Here is a 27291-nt window from a genome sequence, read left to right as displayed (position 1 = left end):
CAAGACTCTTCCTGGGCGGGAAGGGGAGAGTGTCCACAGCCCTGAATTGAGGCCACCACAGTGAGGGCCCAGAGGCATTGCCCACAGGGCATTGACAGTCCTCAGGGATGGGGGTCCCGACCTTGTTTTGTCATTGGTTGATGGCTCCCCTGAGATGGGGCTCTATGTGGTTTTGTGATGCATTTGGGAATCCTTGTTAGTGATGGCTTATGTCAGTAGACACGCAGAGGTCACCGAAAAGCTCTGTTACTAGTGCCGTGATTCAGCAGCCCTTTTTCTAGAGACCACTCTTCTTTGTCTCGGGCTGTGGGGTTCGAGGGGAGGGAGAGTCTCTGGGGGACAGTCCCGGTGGTCTTTGATGGTGAGATGCTCAAGGAACCATGCCTCGAATTCTATAAATTACAACATTGAGAAGACAGACCATACAGGAAGCTCCTTTGTATGATCACTTCCTTAAAATGAAAGGGTGTGGGTGGGGAGGATGGCGGTGGGGCTGAACCCTGGGCATTTCAGCTTTTCCGCCCACAAGACCCTTGTCTCACCCTCTTTCCCAGTCAGGGGAGAGCAGGTCCTCCGAGTTGAAAACCCCATCTTCTAGTCTCCTCACCTCATCCTCTAGGTCAGTGGTTCTCAGGCTATGGAGGCATAAGAATCTCCCCCAGGGTCTCTTTGAAACTCACTTCTGTTTAAAAATGGCCCCATTCCTAGAGTTTCAGAATTCAAGTCTAACGAGTTCCTGGGAAATGATGTTGCTGCTGGTCCGAGGAACACACTTTGAGAGCTGCTGTTCTAGATGGAGCCAGGGAAAAGAGATGTCTGGTTTCTTGTCACTTCACCTCTCTGAGCCTCAGTTTCTCTATCTGTGAAGTAGGATTGTGGGCAGTGCTGACCAGACGGAGAGGCTGGGATGAGAAAATGTGCAGTCACACATAAATGCTTAGGATGGCACCTGCCACACAGTAAGCTCTCAGTGAACAGCTTCTGTTATCTTTAGGACCCTCGTTGGTCTTATCTGTGCCCCCTAATGCTTGGCACTGTGCTTGGCATACAGTAGGCCCTCAAGAAATCTTCATGAGACGAGCGGTTCCATGACCATGTGCCTAGGAGGGCCCCTACTTTGAGACCCAGCAGAGTGAACGTTAATTGGTGGAGGCAGAAGGCCAGCTCAGAGGCTGGAAGGCAAGGAGGCTATCCCCTAGGATTTGGCAGCGAAGGCCACTGTGGACCTCATTTCACCAGACAGGTGGGGAGAGAAATATAGTCACCAGCCCCATCAGCCAAGCCTTTCACGCTCTTTCTTTTTCATTTAACCCTCAATATGCCTTATGAGATATATGTGACCCATTTTGCAAATGAGGAAATTGAGGCTTAGAGGCATTCAGGAATCTGGTCTTATCACAGAGCTGGGACTGAATGGGGATGAGTTTCCAGTGGATTCCAAAACTTGGACTCAACCCGATGCTGTAGACCAGAATGTTGAAACTGAATGGTTTAGGGGGCAAGCAGGTGTAGACAGCTGTTCTGGGACCTCTCTCAGAGGGGGCTCAGGGTGTGTCCTCTGATGTGAATTCAGGGCCTGGGTCCCCCCATTGGGGTTATCCAGAGCTGTACCTCAACTCCCCTACCCCTTCAACCCCAGACTGGAAAGATGTGCCACTGAATCCCCCGAGTGCCACCCCGGGGGTGGCAGTAACCTCAGGACCAATCTTCTAGCCAAGTTTGCTGTCCTAGTGTGTAGGCGCCATCACATACATTCACACTCATCTCATGCATGAGCATGCACACACACACAGACGGGTGCACACAGACACGCTTCATATACATGTATGTGATGAGGTCAAGCTCTCCCTTCCAGGTGATACACCCATGCGCACATCCGTGTTTGATCTGCCCAGTTTGTTCAGAGGAGGGAAGTTAGTGACTAAATGAGAACTTCCTCCTGCGTTGACTAGCTGGAGGTCAGATGGGCTGAGAACCTCCTTCAGGAGGCTTGGGGGCTGGAGGTCTGTGTGGGCAGCTGTGCAGAGGTCTCGCAGACCAACAGGTTTTTCACGTCAGACTTTCCGCTGACTTTTCAGTGTCATGCCACATCCCGAGCAGCGGACATTTGTAAGCAAAATGTGACCCTCGGATTTTCAAAAATGTCAGCAATCTTCTCGGCCAGACCATTGTCAGATAAGCACCAAACAGCCATCCAGGAAAGTGGTCTCTCCTGCTGTGATAATTTAAATGACATTGGCCTGCAGTCCTGGAAGATCTTACGGCTGGCCGTGTCCTCGGGGGTGGGGGTAAGGTGTCCGTCCTGTGACAGGTCCTAGGCTGGTACTTGGGACACACGATTTGTAACTTTCTCAGTGGCTTTGGCCAGGGACGGAGCAGCTGGGATCCAAGTGTGGTCACGGGATCCCAAACATCCAGACTGACCAATGAGGTAAAGGGAAATAGAGTGGTTGCTGTGGAAACAGGCTGCAAGTTCTTTTGCTGGTGTTGTCTTGGCATTAGCAAGTCAGGAGGCATCAGATGTGTGGTCCGCCTCCCCTTCAAGTCAACGCTGCAATTTAATTAAACACTTTGGAACTGCTTCTCCTGTTCCTCCAGCAACACTACTCAGAAGAGCGTGCTGGCTTCCCAAACGCAGCCTCTAGTGCCGGGAAATACCGGGGAACGAAAGGGCTCCTGTACTAGCCGTGCGTGGCTGTGTGAGTTTCAGTTCCTCAGCCCCACCAGCCCTATTTCCTGTGCTCACACCTCACCCACAGCTCCACTCCAGGGAGAAGGTTCTACCAGGTCGGGCCAGACAGGTTTCGCAGCATCCCATTTTATCCTCATGGCTGATGTAGAAGAGAGGTATAAAATCACCTAATTTGGAAACATCCCAGAAGTCCATCAGTGGATGCATGGATGAATAGAACAGAATGTGGTCCATCCATACAATGGAGTATTATTCAGCCATAAAAGGAATGAAGTACCAGAATTCCCTGGTGGTGCAGTGGATAGGAATCTGCCTGTCAATTCAGGGGCGTTCAATCCCTGGTCTGGGAAGATCCCACATGCTGTGGACTGACATGCCGTGTGCCACAGCTGCAGAGCCGGCGCTCTAGCACCTGTGAGCTGCAACTACTGAAGCCGGCAAGCCCTGGAGTCAGCACACTGCAACTGCTGAATTCTGTGCACCTAGAATCTGCTCCACAACAGGCGAACCCACCGTGATGAGAAACCTGCACACCACGATAAAGAGTAGCTCCTGCTTGCCGTTACTGGAGAAAGCCCTTGCAAAGCCATGAAGACCCAGTGAAGCCAATAAATAAATAAAACCTTCAAGCTATTAAAAAAAAAAAAGGAATGAAGTGCCGATCATGCTGCCACATGGATGAACTTTGCCAACATGCTGAGCTGAAAGAAGGCAGACACAAAGACCACATAGTGTAGGGTTCCTTCCATCTGTGAAATGTCCAGAGAAGGCAAATCCAGGGACAGAAAGCAGCTGAGTGGTTGCTTAGGACTGGGGGGATGGGGGAATGCTGAGGAGTGATGGCTGGTGGGTAGGGGGTTCTTTTGGGGGGCGATGCAGATGTTCTGGAATTAGACTGTGGTGATGATGGCACCATATTGCGTATGTCCTAAGTGCCACTGACTTGTATGCTTTAAAATAGTTAAAATGGTGAATTTTTTGTGGTGTGACGTTTACTTCCATAAAAGAAAAAATGGGGAGGACCAAAAAAATCACCTCATTTTTCACATGAGGCCAACTGAGGCTCAGATGTTTGGGGATTAAGTCAGGTTCCTCAGGGAGTTAGAGATGGCACTCATGTTGTCTCCTGTTCCCAGACTTCTCCTTCCTCATTTCTCACAACCAGTTGGTCACTTGTTGTTTGGTTGCTAAGTCATAGCTGACTCTTTGTGACCCCATGGACTGCAGCACAGCAGGCTTCCCTGTCTTTCACTATCTCCCTGAGTTTGCTCAAACTCATGTCCATCAAGTCAGTGATACCATCCAACCATCACATCATCTGTCACCCTGTTCTCCTCTTGCCCTTAGTTTTTCCCAGCATCAGGGTCTTTTCCAGTGAGTCAGCTCTTTGCATCAGGTGGCAAAGTATTGGAGCTTCAGCTTCCACATCAGTCCTTCCAATGAATATTCAAGGTTGATTTCCTTTAGGATTGACTGGTTTGATCTCCTTGCTGTCCAAGGGACTCTCAAGAGTCTTCTCCAGCACTACAGTTTGAAAGTGTCAATTCTACAGTGCTCAGCCTTCCTTATGGTCCAGCTTTCACATGCATACATATGGACGTATATCGGTCACTAAGCTGTGTTAATTTGGCCCATGAAGGGTCCCTGAGACCCATCTCTCTTCTCTGTCCTCACCGCTTTGTCACCCACCGACCCCTGTGGTCAGGTCCTGGGATGGGCTCCCACCAGCCTCCCAAGGCCAGGTGGGGAGGGGCAGTTCCCTAAAGGAGGAGGGCTGGGCAGACACACCTGAGACACACCTTGGCTCCAGGCTGGCTTGTCCTTGGTGCATTACCTTGGGCATGTCACATGACCTCCTGGCTTCATCTCCCAAACGGTGGTTTGGATGTAGATGATGGTGACCATGATGCCCCCCGTGGCCCACCTCCCCGCATCCTTATGAAGACCTGGTGAATACTAACCCGTAAACTGAAGGGTGCTGTGTCAGTGTGAATGGCGATTATGATCTGTTTCCTCTAAGAAAAGCCTGGATATAGAGTTTGAATCTGGAGTCCATGCCCTGTCAAGCGCTGTGTCTTAGCTTCCCTGGGTCAGATGGTTCCCTGCTAGACTGGCTGGCTTGTTGTCTAGGATGAACTTGGGCTTTGAGGTACTAACCAGCCAGTGTGGACTGTCTCCATCACACCCAGAGGGTTGGTGGTCTTGGTGGCTCAGACAGTAAAGCGTCTGACTACAATGCAGGAGACCTGGGTTCAGCCCCTGGGTTGGGAAGATCTCCTGGAAAAGGAAATGGCAACCTACTCCAGTATTTTTGCCTAGAAAATCCCATGGATGAAGGAACCTGGTAGGCTACAGTCCATGGGGTCGCAGAGTCGGACACGACTGAGCGACTTCACTTTCACTTTATACTTGGTGTGGGATTCCACATGGAAGCACCTGGAATGATTCTAGGATCAAGGCGCCTTGGTTTTTGTTTGTTTATTTATTTATTGGCTGCGCTGGGTCTTTTTTGCTGCTTGAGGGCTTCCTCTAGTTTGAGAGCGGGGGCCACTCTTTAGTTGCAGTGCTCCGGCTTCTCACTGCGGTGGCTTCTCTTGTTGGAGAGCACAGGCTCTAGGCCACGAGGGCTTCAGTAATTGTGGCACAGGGGCTCCAGAGTGCAGGCTCAGTAGTTGTGGTGAAGAGGCTTAGTTGCATCTTGGCATGTGGAATCTTCCCAGAGCAGGATTAAACCTGTGTCCCCTGCATTGGCAGGTGGATTCTTAACCACTGGACCACCAGGGAAGCCCAAGATGCCTTGGTTTTAAGAAAGTAAAGTCGTGAAACCCCAAAGCGTGATCCTTTGACTAACAGCATCAGTATGACCTCGGAGCTAGTTAGGAATGCAGACCCCAGGGTCCCGTCCTAGACCTGCCGAATTGGAATCTGCGTTTAAGCAAGATGTCAGGTGATTCAGATACACACAGTGCTTGGGAAACGTAGCTCCACGAGTCATTGGGTCCCTGAGAAATCCTAAAGCCAGCAAGGAAAAGCCGTTTGAGAGCATGACCTGAGTCAAGGGCCAGGTACAGGATGATTAACCCCAAACCAGCAGCATCGTCTTGATGGACACGAGTTAGTGATGGACAGGGAAGCCTGGCGTGCAGAAGTCCATGGGGTCGCGAAGAGTCGGACATGACTGAGTGACTGAACTGACTGAGCAGCAACCTGCGTCCCGGCCATCACCAGGGAGGGGCTGAGTCGAGACTTCAGTGATAACTGCAGTTGACATGTGAACTGTTTAGGGATTAATCTGAGTAAGGGTATGTGATGCCCTCAACTAAAAGGGCTGGATTTTGGTGCAAAACTGAAAGGGGTCCTGATTAAATGGGGACATAAAGTATGTCTGGAAATTGGTGCTCACCCGGCTGTGGCTGGGGGTGGTCTGTTCCCCAGGGAACACGGTGACGGCTGGAGACGTTGTTGGTTGTCATCCTGGGCTGAGAGGTGTGATACTGGCATGGAGGGAGCGGAGGGCAGGGTTGCTGCCCAGTCCTCCAATGCACGAGATGACCCCACCAGGAAGACCCATCCAGCCCCAAATGACCGGCGTGCCGAGGTGGAGATATACACATGCACGCGTGCGCACACACACACACACACCCCATGTAACAAGCATAACACACCTAGTGGAAAAATGCTCAGAATTCTTTATTGGCCTAATTGTCTGGCCACAATCTAAGAATGCCCAGAGGGCCCCAAGCTGAATCCCAGGCCAGAAGCAGGACCACTGTCTTTGTTCCCTGCCCCCTGACCCCAGCTTAGTTCCTGTCTCTCTACTGTGTGGCTTTCCTGTTCCAAATAGGGCCTCAAAGATTTGGGATAAAACAGTTGACAACCTTTTGCTCCTTGAATCAGATTCAGAATTTGAGGCATGACTATCTGAGGGGAGGGCAGGGTGGTGGGTGTGGCAGCCAGAGAGGCCTGGGCTCCCTCTGGCTGTGCAGCCTCGGGAGCATCCTGGGGCCCTTCTGCGCCTCCACCCTCCGTCTGTGAAGTGGGCATCTCCGCCTGCAGCACTGTTGTTGGGATCGAAGGAGGGAACGGTGGCTCCTTCTGTGTCACTCTGGGTGCCCTTAAGGTTCAGAGCCATGTCTGGAGGGTGTGGATCTGGGTATTCTAACCGAGCCCCATGCCCTCCTTTTGCTGTTGGTGCAGATGACGTCCGATTGTTTGCCTTCGTGCGCTTCACCACGGGGGATGCGATGAGCAAGAGGTCCAAGTTCGCCCTCATCACATGGATCGGCGAGAACGTCAGTGGGCTGCAGCGCGCTAAGACCGGCACCGACAAGACCCTGGTGAAGGAGGTGGTGCAGGTAACCGCCTTTGTGTTCTCTTAGGGTCTGGGGGGTGGGAGTCACATTCCGCAAAGCGTCACCATCCAGTAGGGACACAAGGGGCAGGCTTGGCTCCTTGGTCCGTGACTTTGAACGTGGCGTGCTAAGCCCTTGGACCACTAGCGACACTGGTGGGAGATACCCCAAACTGCCTTCTGGGTACGGTAGCCGCATTTGTGACCCTGACCATCGAATACTAGAGACGTGGTGGCTGGTGTCTACCTTTCCGGGTGGGGCAGGCAGCTCATGGAGAAGGAGGCTGGAGGAATGACCAAAATGGCGCCACTTCCTGTGGCTGACGGAGGGCTTCCGGCGTGGCCGTGAGGTCGCAAAGGGAGAGTTCACGAGTGCCCGCTGAATGGTGTCTAGCACACAGTAGGAGCGCAATGACACTTGGTGAATGAATAAATGTCAATCACATGGGCACCAGCAGGGGTTTAAAGGTGACTTTGATGAACCTAGAATGACAAAGGCTGCATCAGTGCGTCAGCAATGGCAAAGATCCCTAGACTGAGTAGCTGGGCGCTGGTGGTAGCTGATTTACTCCTGTGTCCCTATTAGACTAGAGGAAGAGGGGGAAATAGTGTACCCTTGGTTTTGTCCCTGGAGTTCTAGACAGCTCTACCTGTAGAGCTTCCCATTTTAAAGTTTTTTATTTCTGCATTTTGGACATAACAAAAATTGACACTATTGGAAATTTCCAGAGCAGATCATTTGAAGCTAGGGCATGGGGTCATGCTGAGAAAAAAAAAATCCAAATTCTAGGGCTTCCTTGGTGGCTTAGTGGTAAGGAATCTGCCTGCCAGTGCAGGAGACGTGAATGCAATCCCTGGGCCGGGAAGATCTCACATGTTGTGGAGCAACTAAGCCTGTGCACGGAAGCTGTGTCTCCTGGGCTCTAGAGCCGGGAGGCCACGACTACCGAAGCCTGTGTGTCCCAGAGCCCGTGCTCCTCAACAAGAGAAGCCCTCGCACCCCAACTAGAGAGTAGCCCTGGCTCCCCGCAGCTAGAGAAGAGCCCCCGCAGCAGTGAAGACCCAGCATGGCCTGAAGGAGCAAGTCAAAAAATCATAGAAAAAATCCAAATTCCAGAACGATAGACTGGGGCAAGGAGGTGGAGGGGAGAGGGTTTTCTCCCCACCAAAGGGATCTCCATCTTGCAGGAGGATTTCCCAAAACCCATGATAGGGGGTGGATGGCTAACTGGTACAGGGCTTCCTTAGAGGGGATGAAAATATTCTAAACTGTTCTAAAACCTGTGGTGTTGGTTGCTCATATCTGAGAATATACAAAAAGCCATTGCATCCTAAAAAATAAAAAACGCACACACACAAAAATCTGCCGAGTGCAGTGTGGTGTCCTGGTTTAGATCCAGGACAAACTGGTGAAATCTAGAAAAACTGGTGAAATCGGAATGAAGTCTGGGGTTTAGTTAGTAGTCACGTTCCAGTGTTGGCTTCCTGGCTGTGATAAACATACCACAGTAACTTAAGACGTTCACAGTTGTCAAAATGGCCGTGGGGTGCATGGGAACTCTTGGTGCTGTCTCTTGCAACTTTCCTCTAAATCCACAACTATCCCCAAATAAAACTTCTGTTTGAAAAGTAATAATAGGAGAGAACTCCTATCATTCCATTATTACGGCCGATTTTTCCTTCTCTCCTCCCAGTCCTGTGGGTGAGCACACTCCCCTCTGCATTGCTACAGTCACAGCCTATGAATCACACCTAATCAGCTTCTTTTTCCTAACATAACGTAATTACATAAATTATGTGTCTGTAGAGTCTTTGTAATGAACGTTTTTCTGGCTGCCGACCGTCCGGTTTCACAAGGGTATTGTGATGGATTCAAAATCCCCTTGGTATTGGCCTCTTGAGTTGCTTCCCATTTTTATTGTTATAAATAATACGTTCCAACCAACATTTTAATACGTGCAGCTCCTTCCTGCCCTACACTGAATCGTTTCTTTAGCGTGCCGTTTCAGGAGGGGGAGTGTTCCAGAGTTAACAGGGGTGAGAGTCCCTTTAAAAAGGAATAGGCTAGGACTTTCCTGGTGGCCCAGTGGTTAAGACTCTTCACTTCCAATGCACGGGGCACAGTTTCAATTCCTGGCCAGAGAACTAAGTTCCCACATGTGCTGGTGTGGCCAAAAGTAAATAAAATGAAATTTTAAAATATTCGAGCCAAAAATTAAAAAATACCTATATATTGCACATTAAAAAAGAAAAGGTATAGGCTGTCAAATTACCTTCTAAAGGGCTAGCACCGTGCCTGGGATGTGGTAAACGTTCCATAAATGTCATTCACTTCCTAGCCTAGTCAGCATTACCAGAGAATACTGCAGCTGGCACCCTGTCCAGCCCTGGCACCCTTTCTTTGGGCAGCCGCCTACTCAACCCCTCGGGCTGTTTTTCTCCTGGACAGTTGGAGGCTTTAATGGTTAACCAGCTTTCAAGGGTCTCCTTTGTGGCAACAGAATGGAAAATGCAGAAGAATGCATGTCCATGATCAGAGGTCTCCCGCTGGACTCCACCATCCACGCTTAGCCCTCTCATCAGCCAGCCCGGCATGGCCGGAAGAACAGCACAGACTGGGAGAGGGTGTTTGCTGGGGCGTGTCCAGTGGGGGTGGTCTTTGAATCTTGCAGAACCCCTGTTTTCTTTCCATTTTTAAGACTGTGGTAAAATGGAATAACATAAGATGTTAGCCCTTTTAGTGTGCCGTTCAGTGGTGTGACATACATTTAGTGTTGGGCGGTCACTGCCATTGTCCAAAAATTCCAGAGCTTTTAAAATCACCCCCAAAGGAAACTCTGTCCCTAGTAGCAGTCTGCAGAGTTCCTGTTACATCTAAAACTCTTCTCAGTTTGGTGAAATGGGTAGAGAGTGGTTTAGGGAAATATGATTCTTTGGTGGAAAGACTTCAGTTGGGAGTACTGGTTATAATTCATTTGTTTGTAAACTCTAACATATTGCAGCAAAATGGGAATTGCTTGGCTCTCTGAACTAGGAAATTCAGGGGTTGCCAGCTTACGATGTGGCTTGATCTGGAGCTGAAGCCGTAGCTTCTTTTCTTTTCTCTTTTCTCTTTCCTCTTTGTGTGGCCCCAGGTGGCTTCTGTGCAGCAGGAGAAATGGTCCAGGCCTGGTGGCTGTTCTGGGTCTTGATCCCAGGGGAAGAGAGAGTCCTCCTCCCTTAGTGTCAATCATTCCCTTAAAGTGATCCAGTTGGCCCAGCTGAGGCCACATGCATGTCCTGTGGGGCTGGGAGGTGTGGAGCCTCATGACTGACAGCTCTGAACTGATTCCAGTTGTTGAAAGAAAAGGACGCTGGTATATGAAGAGCATAGCGGATGCTTGCTTCATCTTGAACTGCAGGTGCAATGTGATATTTTGACCATTACCTTTTGCATTTCCCACCTCTTCATTTAAAAAGGTTTATTACCTGAAGCTGTTACAAGACCTCACATTTATACTACAGTTGTAAATACAGCCATTTATGTTACAAAGGGTCGATTTTACTGGTGTAATGGTATCTTCCGACAGTCATTAAAATCATGCTGATGCTGGCAGGTCAGTTTTCCCCTCTGCTTAGTGGGGACTCAGAGCAGGTGTTCTTTAAGGGGTCTCCAGATGGCCCTTCTGGATTCCTTGTCTTGGGGACAGGATCACATCCCCAGCTGCCTTTTACCACCATTTTCATGTGAAGAATAAATGGATTTTTAATTTAAGATTTAATTTAAGCCTTTTTTTGGTAATAATAAAAATACTCCACATCCTTATGCTTTGTATGAAATGTTCAGTTCAGTTCAGTCGCTCAGTAGTGTCCGACTCTTTGAGACCCCATGGACTGCAGCATGCCAGGCCTCCCTGTCTGTAGAGAATGTAAATGAATGTTGTTCAGTTGATACGTCGAGTCCGACTCTTTGCAACCCTGTGAACTGTAGCCCACCAGGCTCCTCTGTCCATGGGATTCTCCAGGCAAGAATATTGGAGTAGGTTGCCGTTTCCTTCTCCAGAGGATCTTCCTGACACAGGGATCAAACCTGTATCTCCTGCATTGGCAGGTGAATTCTTTACCACTGCACACCAGGGAAGCCCATAAATGAATGTAGAGCCACTGAAATCAAGAAGCGTGGGTCTTTATGCCACCTGCCTGCGCATGGGCAAGTCTCTCTCCCTTCCTGGGCCTCTGTTTCCTCATTTAAAGATAAGTTGGATTGGGACTTCCCTGGTAGTTGACTTTGCCTTCCAGTGCAGAAGGTGTTGGTTCGGTCCTTGATTGGAGAGCTAAGATCCCACATGCCTCCTGGCCAAAACACCAAAACAAAAAACAGAAACAATCTTGTAACAAATTCAATAAAGACTTTAAAAATGGTCCACAGCAAAAAATTTTTTTTCTTAAAAAAAAAAAAAAAAGAATTGGATGAGTTGACCTGCTGTGTCCTATTCTGTTTGTATATATTCTGAAATTGTTTCATTTGTTTAGGGGGTACTTTGTTTATCACAGTGTATTACTTTTAAAGGAACCTTTACTTTGTCAGTAGAAGAGACAGTGTGCAGTGCAGTGGTCTGGGGGTGTAGCCTTTGGAGCCAGATGGAGTGAGCTCAGGTTTCAGGCCTGCCATTCAGTGTGCAGCCCCGGGCAAGTTGCTCTCCTCTGGGCCTGATGTCTGAAGCAGGGCTGGTATAGAATCTGACTCCTGGGGTTGTTGTGGGGATTGAATGAGCGACTATCAGGAATCGCGGTTAGAACAGTGTCTGGTAGCATCCTGGGAGTGTAGTTGCGATTACTTCCAGCTTTCCTGGTTCGACACCACTGCGATACACAGCTTTCTGGTTTCCCTGGGGGCTGACAGGTCCACATGCTGAGTCCCTAACCTGGGGCATGACTCTTGATTTTGAACCATCCTGCCTAACTATCTTACAAATGGCTTGGACCAAAGTCACATCCGTCAGCAACACAGGAAGGTTCCAGCCTCACTCACCGTTGCTGGTGCTGACTTCAAAACAATCCAGACCTCACCTGGGGCCTGTGCCTGGGTTCATCAGCTAGGAGAGTAACCCTAAGCGTAGCCCTGAGCAATAAGACTTGCATCAAGCCATGGCTAACAAGCAGCCGGCCCGGGGCTGGAGCCCCATGGAATCAAAAGTCAGGAGGTTTAATGGCGGGTCCCTAGTCTGTGTTCAGAGCCAGGCTGGCCTCTGAGGCTGCTGGAGAACAGGACGAGGCCAGCAAGGCTGGGGGCAGCAGCAGGGTGCCAGACTGGGCGATGATGACACCCAGACTTGGGCCTGGAATGTGCTGAGTGGACAGGGTGCGTGGCTGCCTTGTCACAGCCGTCGTCTGCTGCACAGAAATGCCTGGCTGGTGCCTGCGACACAGCACCCAGCCCATTGTCCCGGCGCCGCTCCGGGGTGAGAGGGACAATGCAGCGGCCCCGCCAGAGACCAGCCCGCGCCGGGCCAGGCTGTCTCGGTTTAGAAACAGACTCGGTCGATGGAGCATTGTGCTGGCCTTGCAGAAGCTCTGTACTCACGTGGTCCTTTCATCTCTTTTTTTATTTTTGAACATCATATGAATGCTCACGGAACCAATTACCCGCAGGTACATCTCAGCTTTCAGCTCTGAGAAGAGAACAGCAGGGAGTATTTCCTCTAAGGGGAAGTGGAGGTGGGAAGGACGGGCCTGTCAGTGACAGCATGGAGCCATCAGTGTAACGTGTATCCTGAAGGCTTCTGAACCCCAGGAGCAGGGGCAGTTTACATGCTGGACCCGTCCACCCACAGGGCCAGGACCAGATGTCCTAACTCTCTTCCAGGGGGGTCATGTTTATGTACAAGTGTGGTAGTTATGTTAATAACAAGAGTTTTACTGTGCCCTTGCCTTATGCCTGGCACTTTGAAGGACTTTCCACATATTGAAATTATTTCTTCTTCACTAGGCCAGTTCTGCCATCATCTGCGTTTTATAAATGAGGAGTCTGAGGACCAGGGAAAGTTGGGGAATTTGCTCAAGGTCCCCTGTGCTTGCAGACTGGCCAGGAACCCCGACTCTGTCACTTCAGCCCACTACACATCTCCCAAAGTCTTCTAGCACCAGGAAGAATGTTCTGAGGCCAACATACCTTTTGGAAACTACTTTTATAGGCTCGCATGACACATGAAAGGCTCTGAGAAAATCTGCAGGAAACAAACATCTTACATTTATTTTTAAAAATACTGACCTGGTTCTCAATCTTCCTTGATGTTAGAACTTTTTTTTTTTTTGAAACTGGAAACTGAACATCATTTTACAGTGTTTCTTTCTTTTTTAAATACTGCTGTGTCAAATGGAAGAGATCATGGGCCTAATGGGAGTGAGATCCAAGTTGATATTCCAGCTTTACTAACCTTTCGCCCTAGTGAAAGTGAAAGTCGCTCAGTTGTGTCCGACTCTTTGCGATCCCATGGACTATAACAGTCCACGGAATTCTCTAGGCCAGAATACTGGAGTGGGTAGCCTTTCCCTTCTCCAGAGGATCTTCCCAACACAGGGATTGAACCCAGGTCTCCTGCATTGCAGGCGGATTCTTTACCAGCTAAGCCACAAGGGAAGCCCCTTCCCCCTAGGACCTCGGGCAAGTAACTTTATCTCTAGAAGCTGTTCTCACTTAAAGAGAATGTAGATTCTCACAGAGCTGTTGGAAGGATGAAAGAAAAACAAAGTGAAAGTTTTCTCCTTTTAGTGACTGATGAACTCCTATTCATCCTTCACAACCCTGATTTTTTATCCCATTCTCCTACCAGCCTCAATCAGAATTGATTGCTCCTGTGTTTGTACTGTAGCTCAAATTCCTTGAATTATAATTAAGTGGCCCTAGAAAGTAATCTCGAGGGCAGGGACCATGGCTGCTTTATTTGCATTTCTCATACCTAGAAAAGTACTAAAACATGATAAAATGTGAAGAAATAGATCTGTTCATGTAGGCTCTAGTCTGTGACTTATTCTGGACAAAAGCTAGTAAATGTTCAACAACTGCTCTTCGGGCTGAATTAAGCTGTGGAAGCCATTTACACTCAGGGAGGGGCTTGAGGGTGGATTGGGATTTCCACAGGCTCCTCTTTTGTTTCAGGGGAAAGCAGAGGTGAGAGCTGTTTGGATCAGCGGGGAGAACCCCTGTACCTCGGTGTCGGGAGATTTATGGGGCTGCTGCCCCTGCTTGCAGAGCATCAGTGCTGCGCGCCAGCTTAGATGCCTCATCCCTCTTTGAAAGGGCTGTTTTTATGGGGAGCTTTATGCTTCTTCAAGCCTGTGGTTTGGCCGTTTATTCTTCTCAGAACCAGAAAGGGCTTTTTGTGCTCATGTGTTTCACCTGGGCCTGGACTCAGACAAGGGGGCTTTCTGGTGATCGAATCCTGTATTGAAAGCACAGGGACTTGCCGGGTGGTTCAGTGGCTAAGACTCCATGTTGCCAATGTAGGGGCTTGGGTTTGATCCTTGGCTGGGAAACTAGATCCTATATGCCACAACCAAGATCTGGCACAACCATATATATATATATATAAAACACACAGACAGACACACACACACACACAAACACTAAAGTCCCAAGCTGCTTGTGAATGGTCGTGCCGGGATCCTGTGTGGAGGGCCAGGTGCCATTATGTGTCCAACATACAGATGAGGAAACTGAGGCTTGGAGGGGTGCCGCCTCGAGCCAAGGATGAGTGTCAAGACAGAAGCCAGATGATGGGGCTCAGAGGCCATTTTAGTCCTGGGGAGGGCAGTGGGGAACGTGGTTCTATGCTCTTGCTACCAAGAGGTTAAAAGCTCATGGGAGAAAGAGGAAGATGCCCACACCCTGAGCCTGGCATGTAAATGCAAGTCGCTTTCACAAGTTGAGAGCTCTGCCAGCTCTCAACGGGTTTAGTGACGGGCTGGGTGCCCGTCACTAAAACCCTAGATGGGTCCCAGCCCTGGGCCAGCCGGCCTTGGCATGGTGCCTGCCTGCCGCCACTCCCCACCCCTGCAGTGGTCGGCCTCCTGGTGTCCACACAGTGGTTCCTGACACTCACAGCAGACGGTTTCCACGGACTGGGGACATCAGACTAGAGCCGTGCAGGTCTCTACTGAAGGAGCCCAAGCGCTGAGTCCAGACAGGTCCCCAAGTGTTCCCCGCACACCCAGTGCTGCTGTTGAGACGGCTGCCTGTGCCCTCGGCCGCTGAGCCTTTCAGACCTTCGCTCCCTCAGTCTCTTGCCTTGCGGGACCACCCCTACCTCTGTCCTTCTCTTGTCGTAGCTTATCCCCGGCACCCTGCCTTTTGAGAGTCCCTCCTAGAACAAGCTCCAGGCTCTCTGTTCTTTCCCCTATGATGGTTTATCCCCAGGCGGTGAAAAAATGGTTAGGACAAAATGAAGGACTTCCCTGGTGGCTCAGACAGTAAAGCCTCTGTCTACAATGCAGGAGACCTGGGTTCGATCCCTGGGTCGGGAAGATTCCCTGGAGAAGGAAATGGCAACCCACTCCAGGACTCTTGCCTGGAAAATCCCATGGATGGAGGAGTGTGGTAGGCTACAATCCGTGGGGTCGCAAAGAGTTGGACACGACTGAGCGACTTCACTTTGCTTCACTTCAAGTGATGGTTAGTCACACAGCTAAGTCTGCTAATTCCCCTGGAGCCCTGGATGGGTGATATGTGTTATTACAAAGCATTGCAGAGGTGCAGGGTGTGTCCTTTCATGTAACATTTCATAGATGCTTTTGGTTTTTGTAATTTTAATGGCTGAATACTATTCTGTTCAGTGGATGTGGGATTGTGTGCGTGTGTGTGTGTGGTTTTCATCTTCCTGATGAAGACCTTGGTGTGGAGTTAGACATGGGTTTGGGCCTCAGCCCCACCCCATGATGTGTTTGGCCTTGTGCCAGCTGTTTCACTTCCCTGAGCTTCAGCTTCCTCTGAAAATTGGGGATGATAATATCTAACTCATAGAATTGTAAAAATTAAATACTGTGTATCCTAAGTGCCTGCCGTGTAGGAACTGTTCAACGTAGGTGCTATTTACTTATTTACTCAACTTTTGTTGAAAAGTGGAAGCAGTCTGGTAGTTACTGACAGTGAACATCTGTGAGTATACATGTCATTTTTTTTTAATTCTGTTGAATTTTTTCCTTTGGGAAAAATTCCCAAAAGTGAGTATTGCTGAGGAGCAAGAAATACTAACCACTTTTTATGGTTGAGCAATATTCCATTGCATGGATGTACCACAGCTTCTTTATGCATGCATCTGTTAATGGGCATTTACATTGTTCCCATGTCCTGGCTATTGTGTAAATGGTGCTGCAATGAACATTGGGGTACATTTGTCATTTTGAACTATGGTTTTCTCAAGCAGTTATACTCCAAGTTAAAAGAAGAAAGAAATGTTAGCCACAGCTTCAACCAGGCAGAAATTGAAGTCCTAAACTGGGTTAATATTTCTTGTCAGTTGATTGATAGCAGGGGCTATTTGGAGGTATGGATTAAGAAGGATTCTGAGGTTAAGTCTGGACTCAGTGGGAAAAGTGCCATGACTGATTTGTGATGTCTGCCGTGGGCACCAGAGGAGAGAGTGGAGCTTGTTCCTCCCTTCTTTTTATGTATATGTATTTATTTATCTGGCTGTGTCAGCTGTTACTTGCACTTGGGGTCTTGTTGTGTCATGCACATCTTCCATTGCAGTGCTTGGGTTTAGTTGCCCCGTGGATTGAACTCATGTCCTCTGCACTGAACCACCAGGGAAGCCCCCAGTTCCCACATTCTTACCATCCTTGATCTAGATGGAGCCTTGTCAGAAATCAGGCAAAGTGGAGTCGGGGCTCTTGTAAATATCCACGGTCAGTGTTGGACTGTTACCTTGAGCCCACTCGGAATGCCACCGCATGCTCCTCTCTCGTCCTTTGCCCCCTCCTGAGAGAAATAGGGTCGTGTCATTCCTGACCTGTGACAATGATGCAGGTGCCTTCGTTCCCAAATTCTGTCAATCACTGGACCATGCCCTTTCAACCGACTTGTTTTTCCCTTGTCTTTGATGACTCATGCCAGTTACAGGAACCTTTTCTTTTTTAGTAAATATACCCCACTAGAAGGACTTTTAAAACCTTGGTCTCTGAGACTCTGTAGAATAGTTGTAGGAGGGAAGATGTAGGGGGCCCAGGAGGGGTTGGCAGGTTTGAAGCTGTGCATTTTCATCTGGCCCATGTTCCTTGGAAGGGTGCCTTTTCTCTTAGCAAGATGCAGGCTGCTGGGGACCAATTGCTTTTCTTCAGCACGCCAGGGTCGTTGGTTTATAATTAATCTTTGCCCACTTGGGGAAAAGATACATTATTGTGGCCAGCATGTGTCTCATCCACCCTCTGCCCCATCTCACTACCTACACACACTGCCCCACCTCACACAGGTGGCAGGGGAGGTTCCATCCCCCCCATTTTTGCAAGAGTTTGGGATGGGCCTGAAGCCAGCACACAACCTTCTTTCTGAAAGTCATACTCAAATCCCAAAATTGACATTTCTGTGCTGGTTTCTCTCACTGCTCCTTGGATTCTGGTGTCCAAGGTGGAACTTTGTCCCATGGGCTCTGGAGGCTCAGGTGCAAATCCGAGGATGGCTGGTGGGGAAAGAGACAGCAGACCCACCATCCAGACCGCTTCTTTCATGGAGATGGAGACCAGGGCCTAGAGCCATTGACTGCTTCCTGCAGGGCTTTTTAGAGCCCTCCTGGTTCTTTTTCTCTGCTCTGAGACTGTCAGAGGGACCTGTTAGTATCAGATTTAGACTTCCCAGGGCCTCAGAGAGTGTCTGGCATATAGTAGATGTTCAGTAGGCAGGTGTTAATTGGAAGAATGATTTGCATTAACTCTCGTTATCTTAGGATATGATGAAGGTCACCTCTCCTCCCTGGCGCCACCTTGTAGAAATGGGCATTGCTGGCATCACAGACTGAACTCACTTTTTCTCCCCAGACTTTCCTGGCATCTGTGTTCTCTGTGTAGGGTGGCAACTCATCATGGTCCTTATGTTCTGGGTAGAAGACCAGACACACTTCTGCCCCCACAGACCTCCTCTCTGTCTTCCCATGGCTAATTCTGTCCCCAGCTTTTGAGTGAGCAGCTGGACTTGCTGTCTTCCTTCTGCAAGGGTGAAGAGAACCTTGGTCTCTATCTTGGTTATTCTGAGAAATTCCCCAGACTTCCCTTCATTAAAAAGTAAACAGTGAGGATGGAGAAGTTAGTGTGGGTGAGGGAAAGGGAACTTAGCCTCACCCTATACATTTGCTCCTGAGAAGGCAATGGCACCCCACTGCACTCCTCTTGCCTGGGAAATTTCATGGACAGAGGAGCCTAGTGGGCTGCAGTCCATGGGGTCGCTAAGAGTCGGACACAACTGAGCGACTTCACTTTCACTTTTCACTTTCATGCGTTGGAGAAGGAAATGGCAACCCACTCCAGTGTTCTTGCCTGGAGAATCCCAGGGATTGGGGAGCCTGGTGGGCTGCCGTCTATGGGGTCGCACAGAGTTGGGCACGACTGAAGCGACTTAGCAGCAGCAGCAGCACCATACATTTGCTCTGAGCATTTCAGAAAACTTCTTTAGAGCTCACAGACTGCCCTAACAATCTTGAGAATAAAGAAAATCCATGATCTTGTGAAATATTACCTAATCCTTCTTGAGCACTTGCTCTGCACTAGGCACACTCATCAGATCCTTACAGGATGTAAGTCCTCTTACTGCCCCCACCTGAGAGAGGAAACTGAGGGTCAGGTGGGTAAGTTTCTTTTTTTTTTTTAGCATTCGTTAATATTTTTATTTTGAGTTGTAATCTATTACTTCAAAAAGATTCACTTCAAAAGACATCCAATGGATGTTGACTTACCAGTAAAAAAGTAAGTCATCACTATATGAGTTATAATACAGGATACACAATAAATTATATTTACATGCAATGACTAGACTATCACACACATGGTAAAAAAATACAGTATTTTATGTACATTTTTTAAGATTTATACTTTCATATACAGTTTATAAAGTTTAAAAAAGTTCTCTGTACAAAATCTCATGTGTACAGAGTTTATAAATCCCTTTTCTTATGGCTGTACCACCACACAAATATGCTTAAAACTATACTACTACAAACACTTAGGTTTCTTTTTTACAGTTCATATTCTTGGCACCCATATACAATACCATTATTTTTGAAATGTGAATTACAAAGGAAATAAAACGTAAACATGCAGACTCCTCTAATAGAAGAAAATGAGATAAAATGTGCTACCAGATCAACATTTATCCATTCCACAGTCACCTAGTTCTGTTCAACCTGCTGCACTGCTTTCATACAAGTACATGCAAAACTAGCAGATTATGGAGTGCTTTAAAAACATTAAAATGATACTACAGTCTGACAATACTTAAGCATTAGGAATGCAGCTACCCAACTACTCTAGTCTGCTGCTTATTCTGCTTTGGCAGAAACCTCAAAGCAATGAAGATACTACACACACTAAAATCACAGAAACGTCAATATTCTAACTCCTACTATATTTCTAAAGTCTGCATCAGAGTACACTGATCATTTAAAAGACAAAAACAACCGAAAAGGTGTTTGACAATTAAGAGTATATTCTCTGCTCTGAGAACGGGGCGGGGGGGAGGGAGAGACCTAAGATAAACCATTAAAGGATCAGCCATCGTATCTGCTAAGGCAGCACTTTCACACTCCCAATCTGTTTCCATAAAGACACCTGAAAGCTTTATAAAAAGTGGATGCTACACTACTCATTTTTTAAAAATCATCTTGAAAAGTAGTAAATTGAAGGTATCAGCACCTTCCCTCCTCCCCCAAGTAGCTAAAGATCAGTGAGAAAAATAAAGTGCCAATGTATTGTCAGGCTGCTGGAAATGCACAGGGCAGCCGTCTCAGTATGTGGCCCAGGCCACTCCCAGTACATTTAGGACCAAAGCGGGGACTTAAACCCAGGCAGTTGGGGGCCATTTAAAACCGAGATGGTTTTGGGACTTCTCCGGCAGTGCAGTGGCTAAGATTCCACCCTCCCCATGCAGAGGGGCTGGGCTCAATCCCTGGTCGGGGAACTAGATCCCACATACAACTAAGAGCTTGCATGCCGCAGCTAAAGAACCCACGTGCCACAAAGAAGATCCAAAGATCCCGGCTGCTGCAACTAAGACCCAGCACAGCCAAATAAATAGTATTTTAAAAGTAATAAGAGTGAGATGATTTAAAACCAAGGATGGGAAACTATAATATGCCCTTTTTAGACCAGCCTTGCAAATAGATTCTTGACTGTGTATAGAGCACCACTTCCTAATCCTTGTCCTTCTCTAGAGTTGCCCTCCTTGGAAGCAGACCAATGTCCATCCTCTGTCTTTGAAGTATGAGCTTAAATGCTCTTGAGAAACATCCTGGGGACAGAATGTGTCCTGAATTTGCTCAGTGTGTGTCTCCAAGCCATCTAGGAGTCCTGGTTAGTTGGATGAAGTGTCTTCCTTTGAGAAGTCCTGCCCTGGCAGAAAAGGGAGAGACCCTGTCTGCAGGCTGTCAGCCAGGGACACTGAGTTCCCAGACATGACAAAGATCTTTCTAGAACTCTAGGTGACAGTGCCCCCAGGCCAGCCCATGTTGCTTTGAAGTCCTTGGCATGTGGCTTCGGCAGCCTGAAGGATGTGATGGCTGCTGGCATGGGAGGGGCGCACAGCCCACCTAGTAGTATGTCGGGGCAAGAGGGCCTGTCCCCGGGGCCCTAGTGTGATGCTGCTGTGTTCCCTGGGACAAATCACTCCCCCCTCTGGATCTTTTCCTTGCTGCTGCTGCTAAGTCGCTTCAGTCGTGTCTGACTCTGTGCGACCCCATAGACGGCAGTCCACCAGGCTCCCCCGTCCCTGGGATTCTCCAGGCAAAAACACTGGAGTGGGTTGCTATTTCCTTCTCCAATGCATGAAAGTGAAAAGTGAAAGCGAAGTCGCTCAGTCGTGTCTGACTCTTAGCGACCCCATGGACTGCAGCCTACCAGGCTCCTCTGCCCATGGGATTTTCCAGGCAAGAGTACTGGAGTGGGGTGCCATTGCCTTCTCTAGGGTCTCTTCCTTATTCTCTATCCAATGAGGGAGTGAATGTCAGGGTGTCAAAGGCTCTTTCAGCTCAATGCCTCCTCACCCTGACTTTCTTTGGTTAACCAAGGTACACATAAAGGAAAACACATATATCTTAGGTGTACAGTTTGATGAATTTATGAATTCTAAAATTTGCAATTTTTGTACACACCCGTGTAACTACCGCCCAGATCAAGACATGGATCCAGCACCCACCCACTCCTGCCCCAGAAGGCTCTCCTCCCCCTGAGCCAGTAGCTCTAATATTTTATGATTAATGTGTCTGCTTGACTGAGCACATTATTCTTTTATTTATTTTTTAACCTTTTATTTTATATTGAAAGATAGCCGATTAACAATGTTGTGATAGTTTCAGGTGCACGGCAAAGGGACTCAGCCATACATATTTTATTTTTCATTCATTCAGCTGCTCTGGGTCTTAGTTGCAGCTCACGAGATCTTAAGTCACAACACTCGAACTCTTAGTTGCGGCATATGGGATCTAGTTTCCTGACCAGGGAACGAACCCAGGTCCCCTGTATTGGGAGCGTGTAGTCTTAGCCACTGGACTACCAGGGAAGTCCCTGAGCACGTTATTCCTTCAGGGTCTTTCCTGTTCTCTCTGGATCTGGACTGCCATTGGCCATGTGTGGCTGCAGAGCATGTGAAGCCTGGCTTGTCACACTGCTGTGTGCTGAGTGCACTGGCTTTTTGAGATTCAGTATGGAGAACAAAATTACTTGTTCTGGTGTGGCTTCTAGCAAATTTACGATTCCCTATGTGTTAGCGTTGCTCTGGGCCGCGCTGGTCTCCTTTCTGCAAGGACTTGCACCCCGCAGCTTGCAGCCTTCGTGTGGCCTGCCTCTTCTCCGGGAGGTGTTGGTGGTACCTGGAGGGTGCCAGGGACTGTGGCTGAGAGTCCAGGGTGTGTGCGTGGTGGGGGGGGGCCCGCTTTCTGTAGATGTGTTCTTTGTGGTTTTCAGTGTGGGCGAGTCCTTGCAGACCGCTTAGGTCGTGGCCTTTGCTCCTACATTGAGGTCTGGCTGTCCACAGAATCATTTTTGCTGTTTCTGCCTGGTTTTGAAAGCTGACATTTAAGCCCACTCCCCAGAGGTGGTGGCGCCTCCCTTGCCATGTTGAATGCCCGCTCTGTGAGGACCCTGGAAGGAACGGAGGTGGAGAAGTGTACAGTCATTTGGGGTTGGCTTAGGTTGACTCAGACCTTTGGGGGACTTTCTGCAGAGTCCACACCCTGAGGCGAAATCACCTTTTTGAAGCCTCTGCCCTCCACAAACTCCACCCCAACATCCTGTGGTGGGGGAGCCCCTCCAGGCCCGCCAGGACCACCTCTATGTGGCCGGCCACTTCCTGTCTGCCCTCCGGAGGGAGGGGGCTGATTCCAATAGTAGGGATCGATGAGGCTGCTTGTCTCTGTACTTTCGTTCGAAAGAATCAGTTTTGGCAAACGTGTCAAAAATTTTTGGTTTTAAGCATGTCTCAAATTCTTAAATGTATAGGGTTTGAGTTTTATTTTTGCAGTTTGAGACATAGATTTTTTTTTAAACATAATTTTGTTCATTTATATTTATTGTTATGCTGTATTTCACTGGGTTCTGCTACCGTGGTTTGCTTCTTTAGCTATGATTCGATTTCCCATATGCTTGTGGTTTTAAGGGGGACTGTGCTGTGTGCACTGTGACTGTGGATTTCTTAGACCTTATCAAACCTCTTCTTAATCTACATTGTCTAATGGCTAACAGACACAAGCGCAAGTGTTCTTGTTTCTCTAGATAGCCGTATATAGCTATCACGGGCAGAGGAACTTTGGAACTTCCTTCTATAGCATCTTGAGCTGTGGGGCTTCCTCCTCCTGGTTTGCTCTTCGCCCCTCCCCCAGCTGCTGGGGCTCAGGTTGAGAAACACCTCATTTCTGGGTTCCCTTTTCCAGCTCTGCCGTTCCGCTGTGTTCACTCTATGCTGAGGACTTACACAGACCCTTAGCAGCACAGTATGGCGGACTGGGAGTAGAAAAGGATGTTGAGTCATCTGGGCTGATTACACAATCTCTCCAAGTCCAGCCCGTGGAACTTATCTTTAAAAACAACAAAAAAAGCTAATATACTGAAGGAGGATAAGCGAGAAAATGTGTGAGACTGCACCTGGCACCTATTAGTTGCCTGATAAATATTAGCCTCCCCTTTCCTCCTTCCTGTTCGTATTCTTGGTGGCTTGGCATGTTTTGTGAAACTTGACCTTGAGGTTGCTTCTGGTTTAGTCATTCTTTTTTGTTTCTTTCTCCCTCTTTTAAAAATTGAGGTGAAACTCCCATAACATAAAATTAACCACCATTAAAAAATACACAATTCAGCGGCATTTGGTACCTTCACAGTGTTGTACAGACACTGCCTGTATCCAGTTCCAAAATATGTTCATCACTCCTAAAGGAGATGGTGACGCTTTTAAGAAGGCCAGCTTTAGGACGTCCATCATGGTGCAGGGGATAGGAATCCGTCCGCCAATGTGGGGGACATGGGTTTGCTCCCTGGTCCAGGAAGGTTCCACGTGCTCTGGAGCAACTGAGTCCATGCGCCCCAGCTGCTGAGCCCGTGTGCCTAGATCCTGTGCTCTGCAACAAGAGAAGCCACCGCCGTGAGAAGCCCGTGCACAGCAACAAGGACCCAGTGCAGCCCAAAGTAAAAATAATAATAAAAAAAATAAAAAGAAGGCCAGCTTTAGAGTCAGCTGTACCTGCTAGCCATGTGACTTTGGCAACTGTCATTATCTCCAGCCTTTGTTTTGTCATCTTCACAATGGAAATAATATTGATTATTAATATGTTACAGGATTTTTTAAAAAGCAGCTTTATTATGATATAATTTACACACCACAAAATTAACTCACCCTAAGTCTGCAGTTCAGTTATTTTTAGTAAATTTACAGGGTTGTGCAACTATTATTGCAATTCAATTTTCGAGCATTTCCATCTTTTTCTGTTCCAATCTCTAGCTCCTTTTGTCTCTCTGGATTAACGGAATCATACAATATGTGGTCTTTCACGTCTGGCTTCTCTCACTGAGTGTAATGGTTTGTTCTTTTTTTTTGAGCATAATGGTTTTAAGGTTCATCCCTGTTGTAGCCTGAATCAGCACCTCACTCCTTTTTACAACTGAGTAATATTCCGTCGTATGGATAGACCCTATTTTGTTTGCCCTTTCATGTGTTGATGGGCATTTGAGTTGTTTCCACTTTTTGACTGTTATGAATAGTGTTTCCATGAATGTTTGTGATTACAAGTGTTTGTGTGGACATATGCTTTCATTTCTGTTGGGTAGCTATCTGGGAGTAGAATTGCTGAGTCATGCTAAAGGTTTTAAGAATTAAGTTTGCTAATGTGTGGCACTGTCTGGTCACTTAGGCCCTTTGTATACAGTGCTCATTGTTTACATTATTTCCTCACGGACTCTTTTTTTTAATGTGGACGATGTTCTGACCTTCAGACTTGTTATTCATATATTGGTAACTTCTCCATATTCTTACCTGTCACCATCCTGACATTTTCCTTATGGCAGTTTTATAATGCATGTATTCAAATACCTGTTGACTCTTCATGGCTTAGAACACCTGCTTCACTCATTCAAGCCTCACACATTTGCGAGAGCCTCGTGTGTGCTGGGTCTGTGGGGTTTTATGGTGGACACATGTATACCACAGCAGCTACAGCCATTTGGCTCATCACTACAGCCCCATCTCATGGCACCATGTTTGTTGAGTGAATGCACACAATTCTTCCACCTTCAAATAACTGAGTGTGGCTGGAGAGCCCTGTACAGCTTTCACTGCATCCAGTGTCTGGGCTGATCACTCAGACCTAGGACCAGAGGCCCCACTTCACAGGAGTGTCTGAAGCTATCTTGTACCAGCTGATGACAGCCAGTCATGCGTCTCTTCCCAGCTCCACTTACAAGCCCCTATTGATAGTTTGTAATCAGCCAATGTGGGGAGATTTATGCCAGCCATGGAAATGGGTAGAAGGCTACCATCCACCCCTAACCCCTTTTGTGAGACAGCCTGGTGTTAAACATTGACCAGCAGACCGGCCTGCCTTTCCAACCTCCTCTTCAGTTATTCTCCTAACAAGATGGGTTTTCAGATGAGGAAACGGAGGCACGGAGCGTTGAAGGAACTTGCTCAAGGCCGCACAGTTGGAAAATGACAGAGCCAGAATCTGAACCCAGACCTGACCCTTGCCTTTCTGCGTGGTCTCGGGATCTCTGATTTCCTGATCTCTGGCCACGTTTTTGTTTTTTCCTCCTGCAGAACCGTTCTGCCCCTAGATTTTCGTTCTGATCATTTCTTAGCATTTTAGTTGCCAAGACTTCCTGGTGTGTTGCCTGAGCAACACTCACATCCCGTCCCCTCTCTTTTAACGGGAACTCTGTGTTTTATTTTGTTCCTGCAGAATTTCGCCAAAGAGTTTGTGATCAGCGATCGGAAGGAGCTGGAGGAAGATTTCATCAAGAATGAGCTCAAGAAGGCGGGTGGAGCCAATTACGACGCCCAGACGGAGTAACCCCTCACACACCCCGCCCCTTGCCAAAGTCATCTGCCTGCTCCCCAGGGGAGGGGACCGCGGCCTCAGCTACCAGCCCACCAGCCCACCAGGGAGAAGAGACGCAATGAGAGGCGACGTCCACCACCCCGTCCAAAATCCAGCTCCCCTCCCCACTCCCTTGTGCACCTGCTGTGTCCTAGCCCCTGAAGCTCATTGAACATCTTTCTTTTCTCTTTTGTTCTTTCTCCCCGCCCTTCTTTCTTATTCTAAAAAAAAATCATTTTGATGCTAAGGTCACGCACATCATCAGATCAGAGGCGCCTCCTGTGGTGACCCTTTCCTGATATTTCTCTGACGCACAAGCAGCCTGCCCGGCTTCACCCACCAACCTCGTGTCGCTTCTGGCACCTGGGTCATGCTGCTATCTCGGTTTTCCTTGGCGCCTGCCTGCTTCCCGCTGAGGTGACGGCTGTGCCAGGAGCCGTGCCCTCAACAGCAGCCTTTACAAGCACACATGCATCCCGCTGGCCAGGCTCACACCCCTGAGAGTCGCTCCAGAGTCCCCCCTTATCCCCCCCATTCCAAGTTGCCTAAGCTCCATGCCCATCCGAGACGGTGCTCGGTGGAGAGAAGTGCAGGCCTGACTCAGACCAGACGAGAAGAGAGAAAATTTGCCTTAAAAGTTGCCTGGCTTTGCCATCGGTCTGAAGTGGCCCGTTCCCACCCTCTTGATCGAAATCTCACGACGTCGTAGAGTAGGGGCAAAGGTCTAAGTCCAGATTCAACAAGAGGAGTCTTTCAGGGGTCACCTCCTGGGCTCCCCAAGTGATGAGGACGTTAGGGAGAGAGGCCGGGGTGTGGGATGGGAACTGAGGTCCAGCCAGTCAGCAAGCACAGCAGGGGACAGAGCTGGTGCAGCGGGAGCCCCGCCCTCGCGGGACCAGAGTCTGTGGGTTTAATCCTCGGTGGCGGCCCAAGGATTTCCTTTTTTGTCAAAGAAAGATGCGATTGGCTTGGTTGTTCATGAGCACGTTTGGTAGCGTTCTTTTTCTCTTTTCCTTGCTCATTTCTCTGGGGGAAGTCTGTGCTGCGTTGGGGTCGTCAAGAGCATCTGCACTCAAAACGGTTTACAGAAATAAACAGTTTTTTTGTTTTTCAAAAAACAAAGCTATCTGATTGGTGTTATAAAGCTTCTCTCTTTCCTGGAAAGACGAAGGCGGTTGTTGTTTCAGATTTTAATTGGTCTTCACAGAGCTCTTGGGGGCTGGTTGTATTCATATTCCACAGCTTGTTCAATTTTAGCAATAACCGTAAGAAACTGGTGCTGTTTGGGGTTTCCCTGGCAGTCCAGTGGTTAGGACTCTTGAGCTCGTAGTGCAGGGGGCATGGGTTTGAGTCCTGGTTGGGGAACTAAGACCCCACATGCCATATATGGCGTGGCCAAAAAAAATAAAAAGTGCTGTTTGCATCCCCATTTTATGGAAATCGAGGCTCAGAGAGACTCAGTGATTCACCTGTGGCCTCCCAGCTGGCAGGTGGGA

At 48.4% G+C, this 27291-nt stretch overlaps 1 protein-coding gene across 1 annotated transcript in view; it reads left to right on the top strand.

Moving 5' to 3' along the window:
- Positions 1–26870, top strand: part of COTL1 (coactosin like F-actin binding protein 1) — a 45290-nt gene extending 18420 nt beyond the window's left edge. Inside the window, exons 3-4 of the mRNA XM_052656296.1 lie at positions 6890–7047; positions 25658–26870. Of these exons, the coding sequence (XP_052512256.1) occupies positions 6890–7047; positions 25658–25768 (269 nt within the window). The 3' untranslated portion in view covers positions 25769–26870. The remainder of the gene's footprint in view (positions 1–6889; positions 7048–25657) is intronic.
- Positions 26871–27291: the final 421 nt, after the last annotated feature.

The sequence above is a fragment of the Budorcas taxicolor genome, chromosome 18, assembly GCF_023091745.1.
Source record: "Budorcas taxicolor isolate Tak-1 chromosome 18, Takin1.1, whole genome shotgun sequence".
Taxonomy (NCBI): Eukaryota; Metazoa; Chordata; class Mammalia; order Artiodactyla; family Bovidae; genus Budorcas; species Budorcas taxicolor.
The sequence above is the reverse complement of the archived record's forward strand: the minus strand, read 5'-3'. Positions and strand labels throughout refer to the sequence as shown.